At 38.4% G+C, this 20,173-nt stretch overlaps 1 protein-coding gene across 1 annotated transcript; it reads right to left on the minus strand.

The window, feature by feature from the left end:
* Positions 1-415: 415 nt before the first annotated feature.
* LOC308481854 (protein-glutamine gamma-glutamyltransferase 5-like) lies at positions 416-18,237 on the minus strand. Its single transcript, XM_081014557.1, has 13 exons — positions 18,205-18,237; positions 14,589-14,768; positions 13,394-13,636; positions 12,215-12,333; positions 10,641-10,769; positions 8,791-8,968; positions 5,726-5,858; positions 5,233-5,336; positions 4,083-4,325; positions 3,659-3,985; positions 2,209-2,369; positions 1,062-1,195; positions 416-652 (listed from the first exon to the last, which is right to left on the minus strand). The coding sequence occupies exons 1-13, from the start codon at positions 18,209-18,211 to the stop codon at positions 475-477; spliced, it is 2,136 nt and encodes a 711-aa protein (XP_080870683.1). The 5' UTR covers positions 18,212-18,237; the 3' UTR covers positions 416-474.
* Between the last annotated feature and the right edge of the window lie 1,936 nt (positions 18,238-20,173).

The raw sequence follows: 20,173 nt of genomic DNA on the forward strand, positions 1-20,173 counted from the left end.
TCATGTTAAATTCGCATTTACTTAATTTGGGTTTGCTATATAGCTTGACATCAGTAGAAGGGCATTTAAAATATATGCAAGAATACAAATATATCAAACTATACCCTGCTCCATCACTGGAATCTAGAATCTTAAAGAATGTCTGGATTTATAACCATCTTTCAAATACATGTGTAATTTTATATATTACAAGTCAGTTCCAAAATGTGGAAATATCTCAGTATTCTCAGGAAAATTTGCAAATTGTATTTGAACAAATAATGATCCAGCAATTGTCAAAACACATTTCTGGAATGGTCAGTAGAGTTTTGTAAAGTGGCCTTTGACATTTAGGGTAGCCTAAAAAGTTATTTTGTTCTGTGAGATACATATAAGATACAAACCATACACCTTGAGATTATCCAACTCCTTATGATAGAACTACAAAACATATCTTTATTATTTACAGATTCAGTGTTTTCCCTCTTATATTACTTATGCTCCTCCTTCTCCAGAGGTTGGTGGGGGATTCCCCATGTCTACGTTGGCATATCCTTTGCAGTTACAGAACTTGTTGCAGCTGATATTGGCAATGAAACAGTGTTTGCCATTCCTATATGGAGTAAACTCAACACACGTTTGTGCCTTGTGATTAGCAGCCAGTGTTCCCAGTCTGCAGAAGAGATAAAGGAGAGAGGGTGCATGTGATGATATTTGTACATGCAATGATTTAGGCAAACCACCTTTGGTTGATTAATGAGTTGACCTCTTTGACTACAGGATGTCACAAACGACATTACACACTACATTTAAAGCACATGACCCCCCCCCCAAGCAATTCTGAGAATCATAGTGTGTTAAAGGTGCTACGAACTGTAGCCCTTTGAGGGGTGAACTACAATTCCCAGAATTCCTTGGGGGAAATCATGTGCTTTAAATGCATGGGATGCACGCAAGCTCAGTGAACATTGTCATTAAAGCTACAGTGTGGAACTTCATAGCTGACAGCAAGAGTGAAGGTGGAAACAGGAACCACAGATAACCTCAAGGTAGATGCAAACCAAAACTGTGGCTTAACTTACTCAGTAGCGATCGGCTCACCAAACAGTCCATAACCCTCCAAGTGCAGCACACAGTTCTTGAGATCTTCTTTGAGAGGATTAGAGAAGGTGACTTCAGCTGAAGATGGTGCATTCAATTTCGGATAGTTTAAAACCTATTTGGAAAAAATGAGCACTTGTTTTTACATTCAGGTAGGTAGCCATGTTGGTCTGATGCAGTCGAAATAAATTTTAAAATTATTAAAAAAATAAAAAATTGTCTAGTAGACCTTTTACTTAGTTGGTCTATAAGGTGCTACTAGACTATTTTTTATTTTTTTTAACTTGTTTTTACATTGTTATACTAATTACTATATTGCTAATTCTGACCATTAGGTATATTACTGGGTAATCATCCTTAATGGTCAACTGGTGAGTTTTTGCAGGAGATAAGTGTTAGGAAAGGGCATCTTGATGTAGTGATATATCTTGCATGTTTAGAATGGAAAAGGCATCTTAGGAAAGAGAATTGGATTCCACCCTCTCCAGCTAAAGGGAGGTGTATGGCGGGTAAGCAGCCAGTGTTGTGAGGTAGAGCTACCTTGATAGTGCTGGTACAGAGTGAAGATAGGTTGCGTGAATTGGTGCTCTTGCTGGTTCATTGCATGGCTTCTGCCCTGTCCCATCCCCATTCAGGTAAGGTGTAGCGATACTGGCAAGAGAAGGGCAATTTCATGGTTCTGCCACACCACATGAGCCACTACTGTTCTCTGTGGGTTTGGGTTTGTGTACACACACACGAAAGATTTGGAGCTTCACACACAGATGAAGGGGATCCAACAGTATAGGGATAAGATGTGGAATGGCAGATCTGCTGTTTGGTATGATTTTCTTGTGTGTGTGTGTGTGTGTGTGTGTGTGTAATTTAGACCATTTGCTGACCCTTCCCCCTCAGTCAATAGACTTCTGAGCAGTTCATACAATATTGAAATATGAACTATTTAGCACCATGAAGACATTACAAATTAAAAATAAGCAAATGCCACAAAAATATTATATATATTTTATGCTCTCTCCTCCAAGGTAAACAGATATTGACTTCAGTTATCCTCATGACTTCAGTTATCCTCTTGCCGAATTGTCTGAGACTGCCATTGCTTGTTCACTGTAAGGGTCAAATGGTCTTTACCTTTATCTCAATGGGAAGGCTGTCAATCAGGATATCTCTCTCCACCATCATGATTTCTCCCTTAGGCTCTGGCATTGAGACAGCTGCTAGCCTCATAATATTATAATCACAAAGGTGTGACCCATAACTTTCATAGGGTATCTCTATCTTAATCGTCTTCACTGTAAGGCAAAATGTATTGAACATACTTTTTAGAGTCAGAATTTCCATTCTAGAGAATTTCAAGAATTCCTCTCCATTCTAAGGGTTGGCTTGAGTCTCATCAGTGAGTCATTTTGAGGGAAATTGTGACAAGAGAAACATAAACAATAACATAAAAGTCAAATCATTTGAGCTTTCTGCAACCTGATGTCTTCCAGATGTTTCTGAAAACAATTACTGTCATCCAAGACATGCTAGATGGGGCTTATGGGAATCGTACTTTAGAGAGCACCAGTTTGAGGAAGGTTATTTTGTGAAACATGTTATCGCTTACGGAACCAAATCTAAATGTTCAAGTGATAGATTATTAAATGATTGTCAATAATGTAGAACAAGTGGTTCTGCTGCCTGCTGTATAAAGGATGGATGACTCTGTCATAAATTGCAGCCTAAGCAGAGTTGCCTAAATGTAAATTCTATAAATTAGTAGGATTTCTTTACAAGTAATGATTATAGGATCCGAGCGTTAGATGGTGAACATTCTCTAGATCTGATACAGCTATTTGTTGAAACATAGAGAAAACTTGAGAGTGTTTTACATGCAATTCCAAAGCAGTTTTTGCATGTTCATGTTTTCCAAGTGAAATCTATATTACCAGAATGTACAGCTAATTTGTGGGAGTGCAATGCTCTTTTTCACTTTATATTTCAGATTAATAGCTCTCAGTAAATGTCACCAAATGACAGAAGACGGGTCCAAATGCATGATTTCAAATTATCTAAATTTGAATCCTCATTTGCTCTCCAAACATACATTTGGGTGCTGCATTACAAAAATCTCAATGTGTCTTTCCAGGTACTCCTACCATCTGATACGAGATAGGTAAGAGGCTGCTTGATTGTAGCATCGTGTTCATGGAATGCTTGTGGAAATCTTTCCCCAGGAAGGACTGCCTGGCACCTTCATACCATATCTTTTTGTACCAGGCAAAAACATGTGTCTTCTTCCAGGCTTTTGGCTAATTAAACTGAGGCAGCAGGGGGTTGCTGTACACCAGGCATGGCCAAACTTGGCCCGCTAGATGTTTTTGGGACTACAATTCCCATCATCCCTGACCACTGGTCCTGTTAGCTAGGGATGATGGGAGTTGTAGTCCCAAAACATGCCTGTTGTACACCAAAACGTTGAGTGTCAGATGAAGATTTTTTAATTGTCCCTGGGCTTTATAATATATTTTTATTTTAATATGCTGCATTAAGACAGTATATATAAATAAATTAAATAAATAAATAAATAGTTAAGACTTACCTTCTTTGGGGCCAAGTGTAACATGCACACAGTCTTTCCAGACTGGATCCAGTGAACAGCCATTATATATCATTCCCTGAGCACAAAGGTTGAATTTCCTGTCTTTAGCCTCATTCGACAAGTTTTCAAGCATCCACTTTATTTGAACATCTTGACCATAAAGGGGACAATTAGCCATCTTAAATTTCATTGTCACCCCAGTGTCTTTCAAAGTTTTGTTTCTCTGGGATGCTATATCTTTGTCGATTTCAGAATTGGGAGCATTGAGGTATTGAGAATTGATTTTTCTGCAAGCTTTATAGAAGGCTTTTTTCTCTTGCAGAGAACCTGGTTGGGGGCAAATAACATATCTCCAATGATCACTTTTCACTTTACTATATCAACATGTTAAACTTCAGTTATTCTCATTAAAATTGGTCATTACCTAATTCATGCTTGTAAGCATCAGTGACATCCTCACGCAAATCTCCACCAACACTCTTTGTGCTGATGCATTGCCCACAAGGCGAGATATCACAGTGCAGTTTTGTCTTCTTGCCTCTACCTTGAGAAACCCAGGCTGTACTCCTTGCATTTAGCATACAAAATACACGAGGGCCATCAGAATCAGTATCCACATCTCCATCTCTGATGCTTTTGACCCAGATAGGGCCACTGCACACTGATCCTAAGGTAAACAAAGACAAACATGTTCAATGGTAGTCTGATTGATCACTATCCTAAACATTAAGAATCCGTATTTAACAATACAGCTGGCAACCCCTGAGAATCCAGCTTCATCCAAAGAAAGAAGAAAGAAAGAAAGAAAGAAAGAAAGAAAGAAAGAAAGAAAGAAAGAAAGAAAGAACCTCCTATGAAAGTTTGTAGGCATGAATAACCAAAATGGTACTCTCCATATATTGGTGGATTCCAACTCCCATCAGCTCCAGCCAGCATCCGCAACATCTGAGGGACACCATACTGGTTATCCATACTGGGAAATGGCTATCATGTTTGCAGTCTAACGTAGTCGTGCAACTTATTACCTGCCAAGCTTAACACCAGCCATATATGACTGCTTTGCTAAATCTCCTGTTTTTGCTGTTGGTATGAGACAAATTCAATTTGTGGGACTAATACTCATATTATGCTGGCTGACAGCATGGAAGCCACTGAAGCACTAACCCTTCCCATGCTGCTGAGTTCCAGACCATATGGTACAGGTTGGACACCTTCCATGTGGACTGGGGCCTACTAATGCAGCCTACTAATGCAGCCTCACCAGCACTTCAGAGTTTAGAGGAAGAGGCATATTACAATCTGCCATACTAAAGGAGATAATATCCAGCTCTCTTCTCTTTGTCCATCAGTTATTATTTGCGGGTTACTAATAATTTGCAATGCCTTCTTACACATGATTATCTCTAGATTGGGAAAGAGCAGTGCTCTTTTTCTAGAAAAAGAGGTGCCAGAACTCACCATAAATGCCTCCCTTGTTCTCTTATAATGGCAATGGAGCCCACCTGAGAGGTGCCAAAACTGAGTTCTGGTGAGTTTGGGATGAAAAAAAGCCCTGTGAAAGAGGCTTCATTTACCTTTACTAGTTTCTATAGGTGTCGGATCCAGATATTGCCAGTCACTCATAGCTTGGTTTATGTCTTTTCGGGCCATCCAAGATTCATTCCAGCAATGATGTACCCTGTAGAATACAGAAATTCAGACACTTCCTGTGTCGAAATACAAAGCTAATTCTGAAGAAACCTGATCATTCAGTAATGATTTAGGATAAAAGATCCCATGTTGTATGGAATGCCAGTACAAAGATTGAGTATCATTTAGAAAATGCTTTTGGATTTACATTTATTTATTTAGAATTTTAATTTGACTTTAGGGCTCCAAGAAAGTAACTACTTTTAAAGAAAATGAATGTTTTTATTATTTTACAATGGAGACTGTAGCTGATATAGTGGACATCATCATAAGTGCAGTTATCATTAGCCATACTTGTGAATCCTTGGTCACTCTCATGCTGAAGCTTCTCCAATTCTCTGATTTTATTCTTCAACAACTCTGTTGTTGCTCACTTACCAGATGTGTTCTTTGCCACTTAAAGTTTTGCCTGTATAGTCATAAACCTCCTGGACGGTGAGAGGATCAACAGCATTCAAAGCGCAATAGAAGCCTGTGACGACTCGGCTTGGGATTCCCAAACATCTCATAACTGTAAACAGATGAAATACCCAAACACTGATATTATATGTTCTGCACACACACACACTGAGATAGAAAACTTGCCTTCCTAACTCAGCAAAAACCATGTAACTATTTGCAACAAAGCCCATAAGTTCAGGCAACAAACCACCTGCTTATCAAACTGCATGTGTTATTTCCAAGGAAAGCCTAGTCAAGTGTATCTATAGTTGGAAGAGTATGACTCTTTTAACACATATATACCACTGCAACACAGGCTCAGCCACTAACAGGTTTGCTCCTGTTCAGCGATCCAGCCAGTCTGCCCTCTTCCAGGATGTTGTAAGCCAAGGGTAGCCAAGGAGGTGTCATCACAATGTGGTGTCCCATCATTGTCATACCTCATGGTCAATGAGTTCCTGAATGACACAATATTGGCTAACCTAATAAGGGCTCAAGCAGGATAATTCAGTTGTTTCCTTCTCAATTTTCTGGTTTTCTTTTCTAACTGATACTCAACTTCCTATGACTGTTCAACGTCACTGAGCATGGCCATTGAGTTATTTTTGCTCCCTTTGTTTTTAAAGTTTGTACTACTTCATATCATGCAGATACCTTCTTCTTACTTCTCATTGGCCCATCTTGGCTTCAGTCCTGTTTGTGGAGAACTATTTATCTTTAATCTGCTTATGCATCATACATTGAAATCACATTGCTTCCCTCAAAGAATCCCGGAAACAGTAGTTTATCTTTCACAGAGCTACAGTACCTAGCATCCTTAACAAACTAAAATTCTCAGGATGTTTCAGTGAAAGTAATGTGTTTTAAATGTATGGGTTGCACACAGTCTCAGATTACTATGTTACTTCTATTATGAACAGCCAATGTGTTAGGAAATGATATGACCCAGTGACATATTTGTAAATGGATTCTAAGGCTTTTGTAGTAAGAATTCGCTTCACCCTGATTTCTGTATATTTACTTGACAATCTAACCAGCAGCATATGTCAGCAGCACAGATGGTTTTATAACATCAGGGCAGGAAATAGACTATTGCAGCTTTGGCAATGTGTTTCTGTAACCCCAGACATTTCTGTATATGGCAGACATTTTTTTACTGTCTACTTTTATCTAGTATACAAATGGCCAATAATATTCAGCACATCTTACAGTTAATTTCCCAGTTGCTTCAACAATTCATTCATCTTTAGCCTGTTTAATGTAAATCTAATGTTCACAGCCTTTTTATATTATTTGAATATTTCCTGTAAAAGTTTTCAAATGCAGCTAGTAAATAAATGAAGTTCTTCCTGGTCTTTGCATTCACTTTTTCTATCATCCCCCACTGGCTATGGAACGCTAAAAAGCATTCCTTTTGCTTTCAGCAGATAACCTACTTTGCCATTGAGAAGCTCAAAATAACTCCAAGGCATTCTGCTTTGTCTCAGGATTCATCCAAACCCAATGCCAGGAGTACCCTAGTGGCCAGTAACCTGTGGCCTTTAAAGGTACCAAAATTTGCAATCTAATGAGGTTAATTTAACTACTGCAAATTGGGCTATTCCTGATTCCCTGCTTTAGAGAGAAGCTTTGAACATGCAGTTATCATGCTAAAGTCAGTACATTTTGGGAGCCCATGGAATCTGCACACTAATGTTCTGCTCAGAAATAGCCATGGTGTTTCAAGCACGCTTGTGCTTAGGGAAAGCCACAGCTCAGTGGTAGAGCACATACTTTTTATGTAAAACTATTTGATCCTTGACATCTCCAGAGAAGTGTAGGGGGAAAGCCCTGTTTGAAGTGTCCCTGAATTAGAGGACCTTACGCATTATATCTTACGCTGCCCCTTATATACTGAAGCAAGAGAACGGTTTTTGACACCTATAATGATAAGGTCCCCTGGCCAGAATCCTCCTGACATGATTCTATATCTCCTTGCAGACATTGATAAGTATGTAACCTGGCGTGTAGCACTTTTTGCAACTGCCGCCAGGAAAATTAGAAAAGAAATATATAGCCGAGATAGCTATCAACTGTAAAGGAGATAAATTTATTTGACCCCATCTACACCAAGCTGTATTTTTCTCACTAAACTTTGTACATAATTGTCTATTTTATGTGATTTTAGCTTATAAATTTTATTGTCTAATGTTTCAATTTGTATATTAAGGAGTTTCTATAGCTTTGTGCAGATTAGGTCATGTTTTGACAATATAAATGTTTTTAAGTTTTTGAATCAAATTAGTATATATTCTATTGAATGATATTGTATACATTGCAGCAGCCTTTGGCTATAAGCAATAAATTTGACTGACTGACTGTTTGAAATGCAGGAGACCTGCTATCAGTTCATGTCAACAACAATACTGAGCCAGCTGGACCAGTGATCTGACTTGACAGACAGCACTTCCTATGTTCCTGGGCATGATGGGGAGCACTGCATACCAAATACTAGGACAATTCAGTCTCACACCATTCCTTGAGAAGACTACCCTCCTGAATTCCAAAATGTCTTTTGTTATTATACTTCCTTTCCTCCTTATAATGTTGCTATACTCTCTGACTTGGTTTTTTGTTCTTTACTAAATGTTCATGTATGGGTAGAAATAGTAGAATGATTGAATAGTTGAGTTGGAAAGGACCACAAGGTTCATCTACTCCAGCCCTCTGCAATTCAAGAATCTTTTGCCCAATGTGGGGCTTGAACCCACAACCCGGAGACTAAGAATCTCATGCTCTACCACCTGACATGAGCTATGTAGAAATAGTAGAATTTCAGCCTTTCTACTCTGTACATTTTTAATAACTAGCATTCTTTTTTAGGGGGGATAGTTCTTTATCTGAGATTACTGGGTGTCATCCTACCACACCAAACAGACGCCATTTAAATTTTTGTTGAATTTAGAAGTTGCCATCTGCACCTGAGAAAGCATTTTTCTGTTAGGACCATTCATGCCCCCTACCTGTACACATGACCGAAGCAAAAGTCCCGCAGTACCCATATTTGACAGGCTTGCACTTGCTCTGAAACCACTGGCGGAGGATAGGGACACTTCCATTCCACATTAAAGGATTGTGTCCCTGCAAGTAGTTATTACTGGGTGGAAGTTTCAGAATGCTTTTCTTCTTATGGCAACAGATCTGAAAAGAAGAAAGGTGCTGGTGCTCAGTGCTCAAGAGTAATATCCTTGCCATACCCATCTTGAACATTCCACGGAATCAACATACATCACTTCATGCACAATGATCATCCCTATCATAAAAGGCAACAGTATGTGACTAACATATACCTGAAACAATTAATCTTGACCTGGGAGAGATGCATGTAAATGCAATAGTTTAAAGCACAAATTCACCTGCTCAGTTCTTATTATACTATACAGCAGTCATACCGTTTTTCAGAGGCCATTGCTCTCTGCTTTTGGCCATGAGAAGATGGACATTTATATAAATATTTACAGAGAATCAGTCATCTACATGTTGTTTTACAAGATTAAAATAAGCAAATCCCAGTTGAAATTGTACAGGCTTTTTTTTAAAGGGGGGGGTGAGACAAAGAGAAAACAGAGTTTGGATGACATTCAGTTGCTATAGTCAGCCTGAAGTATCAGAACAAGTAATGGTGGTCCCTTTACGGTGGGCAATGGCACATGGTGCTCTGATTTTCCCCCACTCCACAGTAAGTGAATTTAAAATTCACTATACATTACCCTGGTATGTAATACATCATCTGCATGCACATGACTTTTTATGTGTGTTTGTGTGAAGAAATTAAATTTGACTAAGAGCTGTTTAGACAAAACTCCAGGGAAATTAAAAATAAATAGCAATTTTCTTTTTAAAAAAATATTGCTATTATATTCTATTCATAGAATGCTCAGAAATATTTCCATAGAGCTCCCAATGGTCCTCATCCAGTCACTAATATGTCCATGCATTTAGCAATACTGAAGCACAGGGTACATGAATTGCAGGCCATATTCTTCTCTCTCTTCCCTCCCCCATCCTGAAACCTCCCTTTGTAGGGTGAGATTTTATATTATTTCATCACTTTCATCTCTTGGATTCTAATCCTACCATCCAGTACCCACTCATATAAAATATCAATGGAGTGCATAAAGATACATACAGGTGTAAAACTAAGATATGATAAAAGCAATGCAAAACAATCATAAAAATGACTGGCCCATCTTGGGCGGCAACTAAACAACTGAATAGGCCAGGTAGCATAAAAAGAACTTTGAGAGATATTAGAAAATTGCCAGCAAGGATCTCTGCCAAATCTCTTTTGGAACAGCATTCCACAGCATGGAACCAACAACACCAAATGCCTAGTGTCTAGGAGAAGTCAGATGGGTTTCTGAAACATAGCAGAAAACTATTAGGAATAGAAATTCATCTGCTTCTTATTAAAGGTGATGGTGGTGGGTGATTTTTCATATATATTTATATATAAATGTTTGTTGCAGTTCTTATTGCTGCCAGGGATTTAAGAGATATTTATCGGGGCCACGGAGCTGTCATTTAAGAGATGTACTACTGTTCTCCAATCATCGTAACAACCATTTCCCCCACGTTAACAAAGACAGGCACAGTCGCGTTTGCAAAGCTGACTATCAGTGGGCAATTTTGCAATTTACATAAGCCAAACACACATTTCCTAGGAATTTCTCTGGGGTTGTGCCTGCTGACAGATTTGTGATGAGCCAGCAGCTAGTAATGACTGGAGAGACAGAGGCAAACCAATGCCAAGAGTGGTTATAGGCCAACATATCCACAAGAGTCAATTAAATGTCCTGTACTCAAACTTTACCATACTGTTCAACACCCTGCTGATGTACACGGGATCATTGCGACAGGAATAATCCATGCCAGGATCACGAAGGAAGTTTGTACTTGTGTCCAGAATTTTCAGACAGATATCCAGAATGCCATCTTGGAACTAAACACACAAAATATGAGCACTCATTTTGAAGCCATTTGTGACACAAATATTCAGAACAAAAATTTCCCTGTTATAGCAGAGGACAACTACTGGACTGCCAGGAATCTGTAGAACTGCAAATGTGAGGCAACAATCAATCAATCAATCCATCAATCAATAAATGCAGCTGACACTAAGAAATGTAGATTAGCTAAATATAAGTAGAAATAACTGCTTCTCACTTTGCTTTTCAAGTCAAAGGGGTGTCTTTGTTGAGTTAGTGCCATTTTTGAAATTTGAACAGGATGGCTTTGCATTAGAGCTAACAACCAATAAATTCCACCCGCCCCCCCATGAAACTTCTAACTGAACTGGTTCGGCAAATAATGATTAAAATGTAAATGAATGTATATGCTGCAAAGCTTCAGTGAAGGTTATTATTTCATTTTAAGGAAATAATGAAGCAGCAATTGATTTAGGGCAGTTCAGGCAGTTCTCCCCCACAGGGTGCTGAGGCAAGGGGGCACAACATTATTATTATTATTATTATTATTATTATTATTATCATCATCATCATCATTATCATCATCTTAAACCTATATTTATATGGGTACCTACTGAGAATATCCATTAAAAAGCAATTGTACCAAAAGGAATGATTGTGAAAATAAGAAACATTTGCAGCCAAATTTTGTCCTCACTCAGGACACCACATTACTAAAGGCTATCCTTTAGTAAGAAAGAGACATAAGGTTTATCAAGTTTATTGTGGCTTTTTTCCTATCTGGGGAGGCTTGTCCATTAGATTAATATACAATAAGACACACAAGGATGAATGTACAATAAGGCAAAACACTTACTAGGAAAGATACTCCACTAATTTCACAAAATTGAAGCCACAACCCTAAACACTTTACTCGAGACCAAACCCCATCAAACACCGTGGGACTTACTTCTGAGTAAACATGCACAGGGTTGGGCGACGTGTGTTTTAGAGCTAATTTCAATGGATTTCACTTGCAATTCGGCCCCAAGTTATATAAACTTAAGGGTACAAAAATGTATGCTTCTACCTGTTTTAAAAACACCTGTGTATTTGGAGACCGGGATAGCTGCCGCCTGGGCAATATTCTTATTTATCTTCCACGGAGGCTTGCAGACAAAGGACTAACTCACAGGCTTGGACTAAGTCAATGAACACACCCTCCATTTGTGAAACTGTGTGTACATGGAAGTAACTATATGGAAGTAACTCCTACTGATTCAGCGGGGCTTACTGCCATGAAAGAGTGTGTGGGAATTTTACTTTTAAATATGCAACACTGGCTACAGCCATTGGATAGAAAGCACTTTATGTACGTCTCTTTTTCCATAGACAATTTGTGTCCAAGAGTATAATTAATCTAATCTAAAGACTAAGGTGAAACTCATAATACATTCAAGAGCCATAATCTTGCATTTACCTGTCCAAAATACCATGGATGAGAAGTTACGTGTTTGGGAAGCCCCTGGAATACAATCCCATGCTCATTCAGGACATACTCTTCTCTGTGAGCTTGGTTGTCTAAATAGACAGGGTCATCTGAGAAAACAATATAGACAAGGTCTCTGAACAAGTTCCAATATCAAGGGCAGAATTTTCATAAAATTTACACCAGCTCTGACATACCAGGCATGAGATTTATATTTTCCCCAGTACAGGCAGTTCATGCATTCAGCTGTGATGAGATCATTTTGTTGCATATGTAAATGACCCCTTATTATCATACATTTGGGACAGGCCTCTAATATCAAGCATGCTTTAAATATGGCAAACCAATTTGGATCTACATGCTGCAAATGAATCCATCAAATAATGGATAAACAAAATGGCTGCTTTGCAGTACTGCTTTCAATAGCTACAGTTTAAGGAATGGTTCGGTAAAAATATGTCTAATACCAGGCCCATGTTTTGTTAGCCCAAAAATGAAAAATGAGCGAGGTCCCAGACAAAGAGGACTGGCAGCTTAAGATGTTAGAATATGCAGAACTTGCAGGTCTAGCACATAGAATAAGAGAGCAAGAAGGACATATATTTAAAGAAGAGTGGAAAATGTTTATTGAATACAGTATATGAAAGATAATTGTACACAACTGAAAGCGCTGGTGGCATTAAGATGAATTCAACAGTGTAATTAATGTTTGAATGGTGTAAAAATGGAAAACTGACTTGAATGGTTAGAGTAAAATATGCAGGAATGGAAGATATTTAAAACGAACCATGGAAAGAGAAGAAGGGAAGTCATTGGATGTTAATAAGTTTGTAAAATGTTTATTTCAAATTGGGGGAAAAATGGAAAAAAAATTAAAATTAAATACAAAAAGGTCTAATACCATTTCCAGAGTTTCATTAATCGTATGATACTACCTTGAGTGTGCTAATACAGTATATTTGTTTCTGTATACAAGCATGTGATGTGTTAACATCCCACGTACTCCCATGCCTAATATCTGCTTATATATATATGTTTCCTGACTCAACTCAAAAGTCTGTCCTCACCACTACTACTACTACAGAAATACACATTCTCACAAATTGTCTGTGTCTGCAGGCACTTGCTTAGCAAGACTACCCAAACAAGGAGTTTCTTATTGATTCTTACCGGAACACCAAGGGTTGAAGAGAACATAAAAGTCTCCCAGATGTTGGGTGCTTGAGTGTTCACATGACACCAGACACATATTCAGAGTGTAGCAGCCAATACAGGCACTGGCGGGAGGGAACAGACTGACATGGAGGCTTTGTTCATTATGGAGTTTGTAGCAAGCATTCCAGTGGCTTTGATTTGGACATTTCCCTAAAGGAAAGGTGCTCTTTGTTCCAAGAGATTCGCAGGGTTTCGGACCTGTTCAAGAAAGTTGTTCAAAAAGGAAGTGAAAGCAAGAACTGTTTTGCCTAAACTTATTTACAACTGTTGGTGAAAGAATAAAGATGCAAAACTTCATATAGGATTTGTGAGATTAATACGATGCTGAACTTCAAAGAACCATAGGAGAATGAATGAAGATAATGGCTGGCTTCCAAAGATGAGCAAAGATTTGTATCTTTAGCATTAAGGTCCTCTGAAGATCAAAGAATGAACATGATACAATATGTATGGATCTCTTTTTACTAAATTCTGAAAGTAAGTGGGGTCTGTTCTTTTCATTTTTTCTAATAACTGCATGCAATTTTATAAATATATATTTTGGGTGGTTTAGTTTGGTTTGGTTTGGCTTTTGTTTTTGTTTTTTGCAATTTCACCCCATACATTCAATGCAGTAACAATCCTATGCCTATTTACTTGGGAGTAACCTTGTCTAAAATCACAGAAACTTACTTTGAGTAGACAAGCATCGGCTAAAGCTGCACAAGTCAACACACAGGTTGTTTTTGGCTTACTGAAATATTCAGAAAGGTTATCTATCTGTGTGATCCATCTACTGTTGGCGAAGTGTATTAAGGGAATTCTATGAATAGTTCCATGAAAATGATTTTTTTTTCATGTTCATTCAGTGTTCTCCTTTGACAGAAAAAGCTCTGCAGACCTCTATGAATACGACTCTTTGTCATAACAGTGCCAACATCAGCTAATGCAGAGAAAATAGGTATGAAGTAGCTCAAAGATCATCAATCCTGTATGATACATTTTATTTAACAAAATTGACATACCACCTGATTGTAACAAAAGCTCTAAATCGGTGATACTTAACCATTAGGAATACAGTAAACAGAAGTTCTCCCTAAACACTAAAGCTTTTAACATAAGACCTCTAGTGACTTTATGGAGCACGTTTGTTATCATATAAAAGAATTACCTGTTGCCACCGTGAATGTGATCTTGTCCCTGTCATCATCCCATTCTCGGTTTTGGAAATGCACATAGAACCCAAACAGCTGGCCTCTTCTCACAATTAGTTTATTAGAACTAAAAAACTGTGTGTGATGGTTGTTGCAGTTCTGAGCACAGTTTAGGTCTACATTTTTCACCTCAAGGACTGCAGGAAAACAAATAATGATGGGACCGATTAATGAATATTTAAAATAATTTTTAAACCCCCCCCCCCAACTTAGCAGCACCATGAGTGATATGGGGCTTCCAATATCTCCTCCACTGCTCCATAAATAGTATGGGGCTCTAATATTCTCTGAACACGGATTCTGAGGGTTAGGGGAACTTCAGGAAAAATAAACATATCTGTCTTCTTATGCAAGGAACTTCTGAGTCCAACCCAATGAGTGTGCCATAGTTTTGTTTAGCTCTGATGTGAACCTGAGAAGCACATCAGCAACAAGACAGTGGTGGTTAATTAAATTTTCTGAGTTGAATGTGATTAACATACCAGTTTTTATTAGGATGTTGTACTTAGTCTGCAGCAAATTAAAAATCGGAACCAGCCCCACCCCCTGCAATAATCTTTCCAGAAAAATGTTTTTTCATGCCTTCATAACCAGGCACATGTACAGACCCTGCATAACATATGAGTATATATGAGCACCATCTTTGTGTATCCAGGTCCGACCAAAACATTGTGTGGGGAAGAGAGGGAGGAGAGCTGCCACAAACCCATTCACTGTGACACATTGACAAGCCACGCTTTTGAAGATGTGAAGAAGGCTAAGGAAAGCAATAAATATGCACACATTTTTGTTTCTGCGTTAGTTTCATATGTCTCTTTTAATCATTTTCAAACTGCAAGGAATAGACATGTTATTATCCTTAATGAAAAAAGTCCCTTTTTCTGATTACCACATCCTATTGTAATCCATACAATTATTCCTGGGGGGGGGGGGGGTGTATTCTGAGCACCACAAGGTACATCTTGAATCAATTAAGCTAAAGCATATAATGGAACCCAAATGCTTCTTTGAAGGAACACAAGGTTCCATTCTATGCTTTTGCTGTGACAAACACACACACAAACAAACACACCTGTCTGTCCATCTGTCTCCTCCCCACCCCCTTTCTCTACATGTGGCTATTAGCATTTTTCAAAATTGTCATTTGAATCAACAAACAAAAACTGAGGTGTTGACAAATGAAAGAGAATGCTCTCTTTTCTTGCACTGAAAGGTTGCTCCAGAAGATTAAAATGGATTTCATTATCTTTTATATAGTTTTTCCACAAGGAATTTATTATATACGACACTTATTACCTTTTGTTTATGAATTTTTGTGGAGCTTAGTGTTAACATATTTTTTAACAAAGTTTTGAGGCTTTGTATAATCCATCCAAGTTTAGCGACAGAAGTAATTAAACAACACTGAAGTGCACTGTCTGCTTCCTTAGAGGACTACATCATGCTTCTGATTAAGGTGCCCACAAAAGATTATGCCGTAATAAATTTATTATCTTTTAGATGCCATAAGATATCACCTAAAGGTGCTGCCTCTGCTGCAACATACCATTAAGACTGTTCCCTCAGGAACATACTGTTATTCATTGACTTTTAGAAGAAGGTGCATAATACTATACTGTTTTGAGAGATAAAAAGCATCACAGCTTCCCAAGGGGAGTCTTCTTCTCTAGAGTGTACAATTTAATGTCAGCATACATCATATTTTAACTATGTTTCACATCCACTCAGGGTCCTCCAGAGATTATTGGACTACAATTCCCATCATCCCTGACTATTGGTCCTAGAACATCTGAGGGGCCTCAGGTTCCTCACCCTTGTCATGGTTTAAGCTGCTAGAACACTCCATCTAGAAGTTATGTAGCTATAGCTCTGCGCCTATGTGTGTGTGTTTTCTATCGTTTCTTAGAAATTCCTTGAACAAATGTATGCAATATGCTGCTCTGCTCCATGCGCATTTCAAGGGCTGTTTAAAAAAGGAAAGATGGCAGGAGACAGAGTTTTACATTTTCACACTCCTCAGGTGCAAAGCTTAACCAGCTTTGATCTTCTTCTACTAATACTGTGTAATGTCAGGTTTGCAACCCTTTGTACAGAACGATTAGTTTTCTTGTGTAACTGCTCTGCATGAGTCTGGAAATGCGCTGATGAAATCAATCGCGATGTCAATGTAAGGGACATTGCAGGTTAATCATGGATTTACATGCACAGCTTAGTATATAAAGTTCTTATTTGCCATGCACTGCAGGACATTAGCAAATTCTGATCTTAGAGCTGAGCTTCTAATAGTACTGATTCAATGTCACACTGTAGTGATGATGTCTCCCATGCCACCTAACTTTGGCTTCCATTCACTAGAAGACAATATTTTATTTCCTTTAAAAGTATCCGTACTAGATGGAAACACAGCCTATTGCCTCTGATTATACAAACATAACCAGATTTAGGGCAGCACAGCTGGTTCCCCCATACTGGGTGCTATATGTTGTCTTTGTGCTCATTTTAGCACCTTGGCTCTCATCACTTTTTCTCTGTCATCTTAGATTTAATTGCTATTATGCTGTTACTGCTGCTCTGGACAGCATAACAACTCCTACCCCCCACTTCTCACAGGCTGCCTAGATCTCAGATTTCCTACAGAAACAGAATACAACAAATGAGCAAACTGACACATTAACAGAATTTTTCTTCTTGCCAGATACACAGCCTGAATTATTATTGCTATTATTATGATTATGGACCTTTTTCAATGCAGAAGTGCTAAAGCAGTTGATGGCATTGATAAAATATGCAAAGGATGAAATCTAGTGGTGCTGTTCTGCTGATGGAATGGGAAAAGGCTTGGGGTTTTTTGTGTTTTCTGTTTTGCAAGTGTCCCCCCCCCCCTCGTCCAATCTTACCAGATCTGCTCCATAAAGTTGGATTTCCCTAACACTCTAGAGCAGATTTAGAGAAAAGCATGAAGGGGCTGTTGGGGGAAGGGAAATAACCCAAAATTGCATTCCTTCCCATTCCACTGATGGATGCCTTCCATCTGCACAGTAATAACATGGGAAACCACCCATTAAAAATATAATATAAAAAACCATCAGAACAATATAAAATATTATGACTGCTAAATGTTGAGCTATACATACAGAATGGGATAAGGATGTGAATAATGACAACCTAATTATGTAACAGAAGCAATCTGCATATTTTCTTAAACTTTCCGTATGTTCACCTGTCCATCAGACAATTGGCTGCAACAGCCAGAAACAGAACCTCCACGTTCAAAGAAGGGGGAAACAAATGCCATCATTATTTCATTTGAGTTTCCTTAGCACATCCAGTTAATTTGAGCTAAATGACCCAATAGTCTGGTTCATGCTAGCAATTTTCATTTCCCTGTGCCTTTGCTATTGACACAATAGCTGCACCAACAAATAACTCAGCAACTCAGCATCCTATTCAATTAGCGTCCAACTGCTGTTCCAAATATTAAACTTGCAAAGCACAATGCCGTGTCAATTTTCCATTAATATTATGGCAAAACAAACATTTAAGATTGGAACATTAAAGCTCAAATGTAGTTACCTTCCATCACAAGTGGATTTTCAGTAAGTTCTGTTGTTCTGTTGAGAGACAGACAATCGTCATCAAAGTTTTTTGATGTTCTCTCAGCCAAATTCAGTCCCATCTAGTGGCATTTATACTCCTAATAAAACAACCCCAAGCCTATCATACATGCAAAGCTACAGTGGTTAGGGTGAGGTTTCACTCAAGTTCCTACTGAAGCTCATAAAACGTGCCAGAAATTTATTTTAGAATCCAAGCATTGGTAAGCCAGACTCACCACTGATGTTCAAGCAAGAGAAGAACTGTTTGCTTTCTTGCTGTGGAATTTGTAGCTGCCCAGATATTTGATTGCTTTAAAGAATATGTTTGCTGACATTTATGAGTTCAGTTATGGTATTACATAAGGTCAGTCACACCATTTAATATGTTTGCATCAAACTGTGAAAAGCTTAAGCTTCTTTTGCAATTATCTCCTTATTTTGTTACTTGGTTAGAAGTAAGAGCTTACTTGGCATAAATTCATTTAGTTCACCAGCTGTGAATGATAAACTAAGGATAAGCTGTCATGACCACTTTAGTTCCACCATGAATAGATTTTTCTCAGCAGCCATTTCACTTGAGACATAGAAATGACTCTTGAGAAACTGTAGCCCTGCCAGTCAAATGGAACACCTGATTTCAATGCCACCTTTTAGTGTCACAACCATTTTGTCATTTAATGTTTTTGTGGGGAAAATACTTCCAGGATTTATTTTATTGGGGGAGGGGAGAGACACTAGATGTCTTCTTGCAGATTTGGATGAACTGATATTTGGCATTCTGTACAAACTGCACATCCTTAAATTTAGAGGAACCTTCCCTTCCCTTACTTTGAGGAAAATGTACCATCTTCTATATTTTAATCCACTGGAAGTAAACCCTATTCTCTGTGACATTTGGTGCAAATCTGTTAAGAGGAGACATATTTTGGAGATGTGGGGTAGATTTGTTCCCATCAGAGTAAGGTTCACTTTGTCTCCAATTACTACTTGTAGACAAACTGTAAGCATGGAGAATTTTGACAACTCAACTTTGAAATTAGCTGCTCTCTGACATGTTAAGGCAGACAGTTCTTTTCTTCTTTCTAACCTAATGCTTCAGCTCTTGGATGTTATTACTTCTAAAACTGCTTTCTCCTTCAATGATTTCTTCAATATTATCACAGTTCTATCTGTTCAAAGTGAAAACATAACTATTTTTCGGGCTGCTGTATATCTTTACAGTTAAAAGATTCTTGGCTGAAGCATAAGGATGGTTACTTGATGTTCTTGGAGGCTGAAATGTGGCACATTGGGTTTGGGAAGAGGATTCTGCTGAGAATGTGTGTAACACAGAAACAGGGGGTGAGGGGTGAGAATGAGGAAAATTTGAATCAGGCCAGTAAGAGATTGTGTGGTCAAGGCTTTATCCTCACAAAACAGGACCTAAGAATGTAAACTTGTGCTAGCCTTTACTATTGTGGAGGAATCGCATAACTGAATGTTCAGTTTACAAAAGAGGTTAGTTTTCTTCCTAACAAGGCAATCATCTATGTGTAAGGAATTTCTTTTGTAGGAAGAGCATTACATCCTGCTTTCCTTGGTGTTAAAGCCAAAAGACAGGTTTCTCTCACCTGTTTTCTTACAAACTACATAACAAAGTCTGCTTTGGTGTCCTACCAATATTCAGTTTTCTGGAAGCAGCAAAGATATGTTGTTGCTTTTGAAGGAATGGTGCTGAATGAAGACTAGCCATACAAAACCACCATAAGCTTTTTTACCATCTGCTCACAAGGAAACTGCAGCTGAAATCCTATACACACTTACCCAAGAGGAAGCTGCACTGAATTCATTGGGACCTACTGTTGTGCTGTGAGCTGGTTGAAATGCTGCCTGGAGCTTTCTACGGATTTGCTAAGTAGGCATGCACAATACCATAGAAGAATTTCCGGTGCACAAAAAACCCCACC

Source organism: Podarcis pityusensis (genome assembly GCF_964106645.2).
Source record: "Podarcis pityusensis genome assembly, chromosome: 7".
Lineage (NCBI taxonomy): Eukaryota > Metazoa > Chordata > Lepidosauria > Squamata > Lacertidae > Podarcis > Podarcis pityusensis.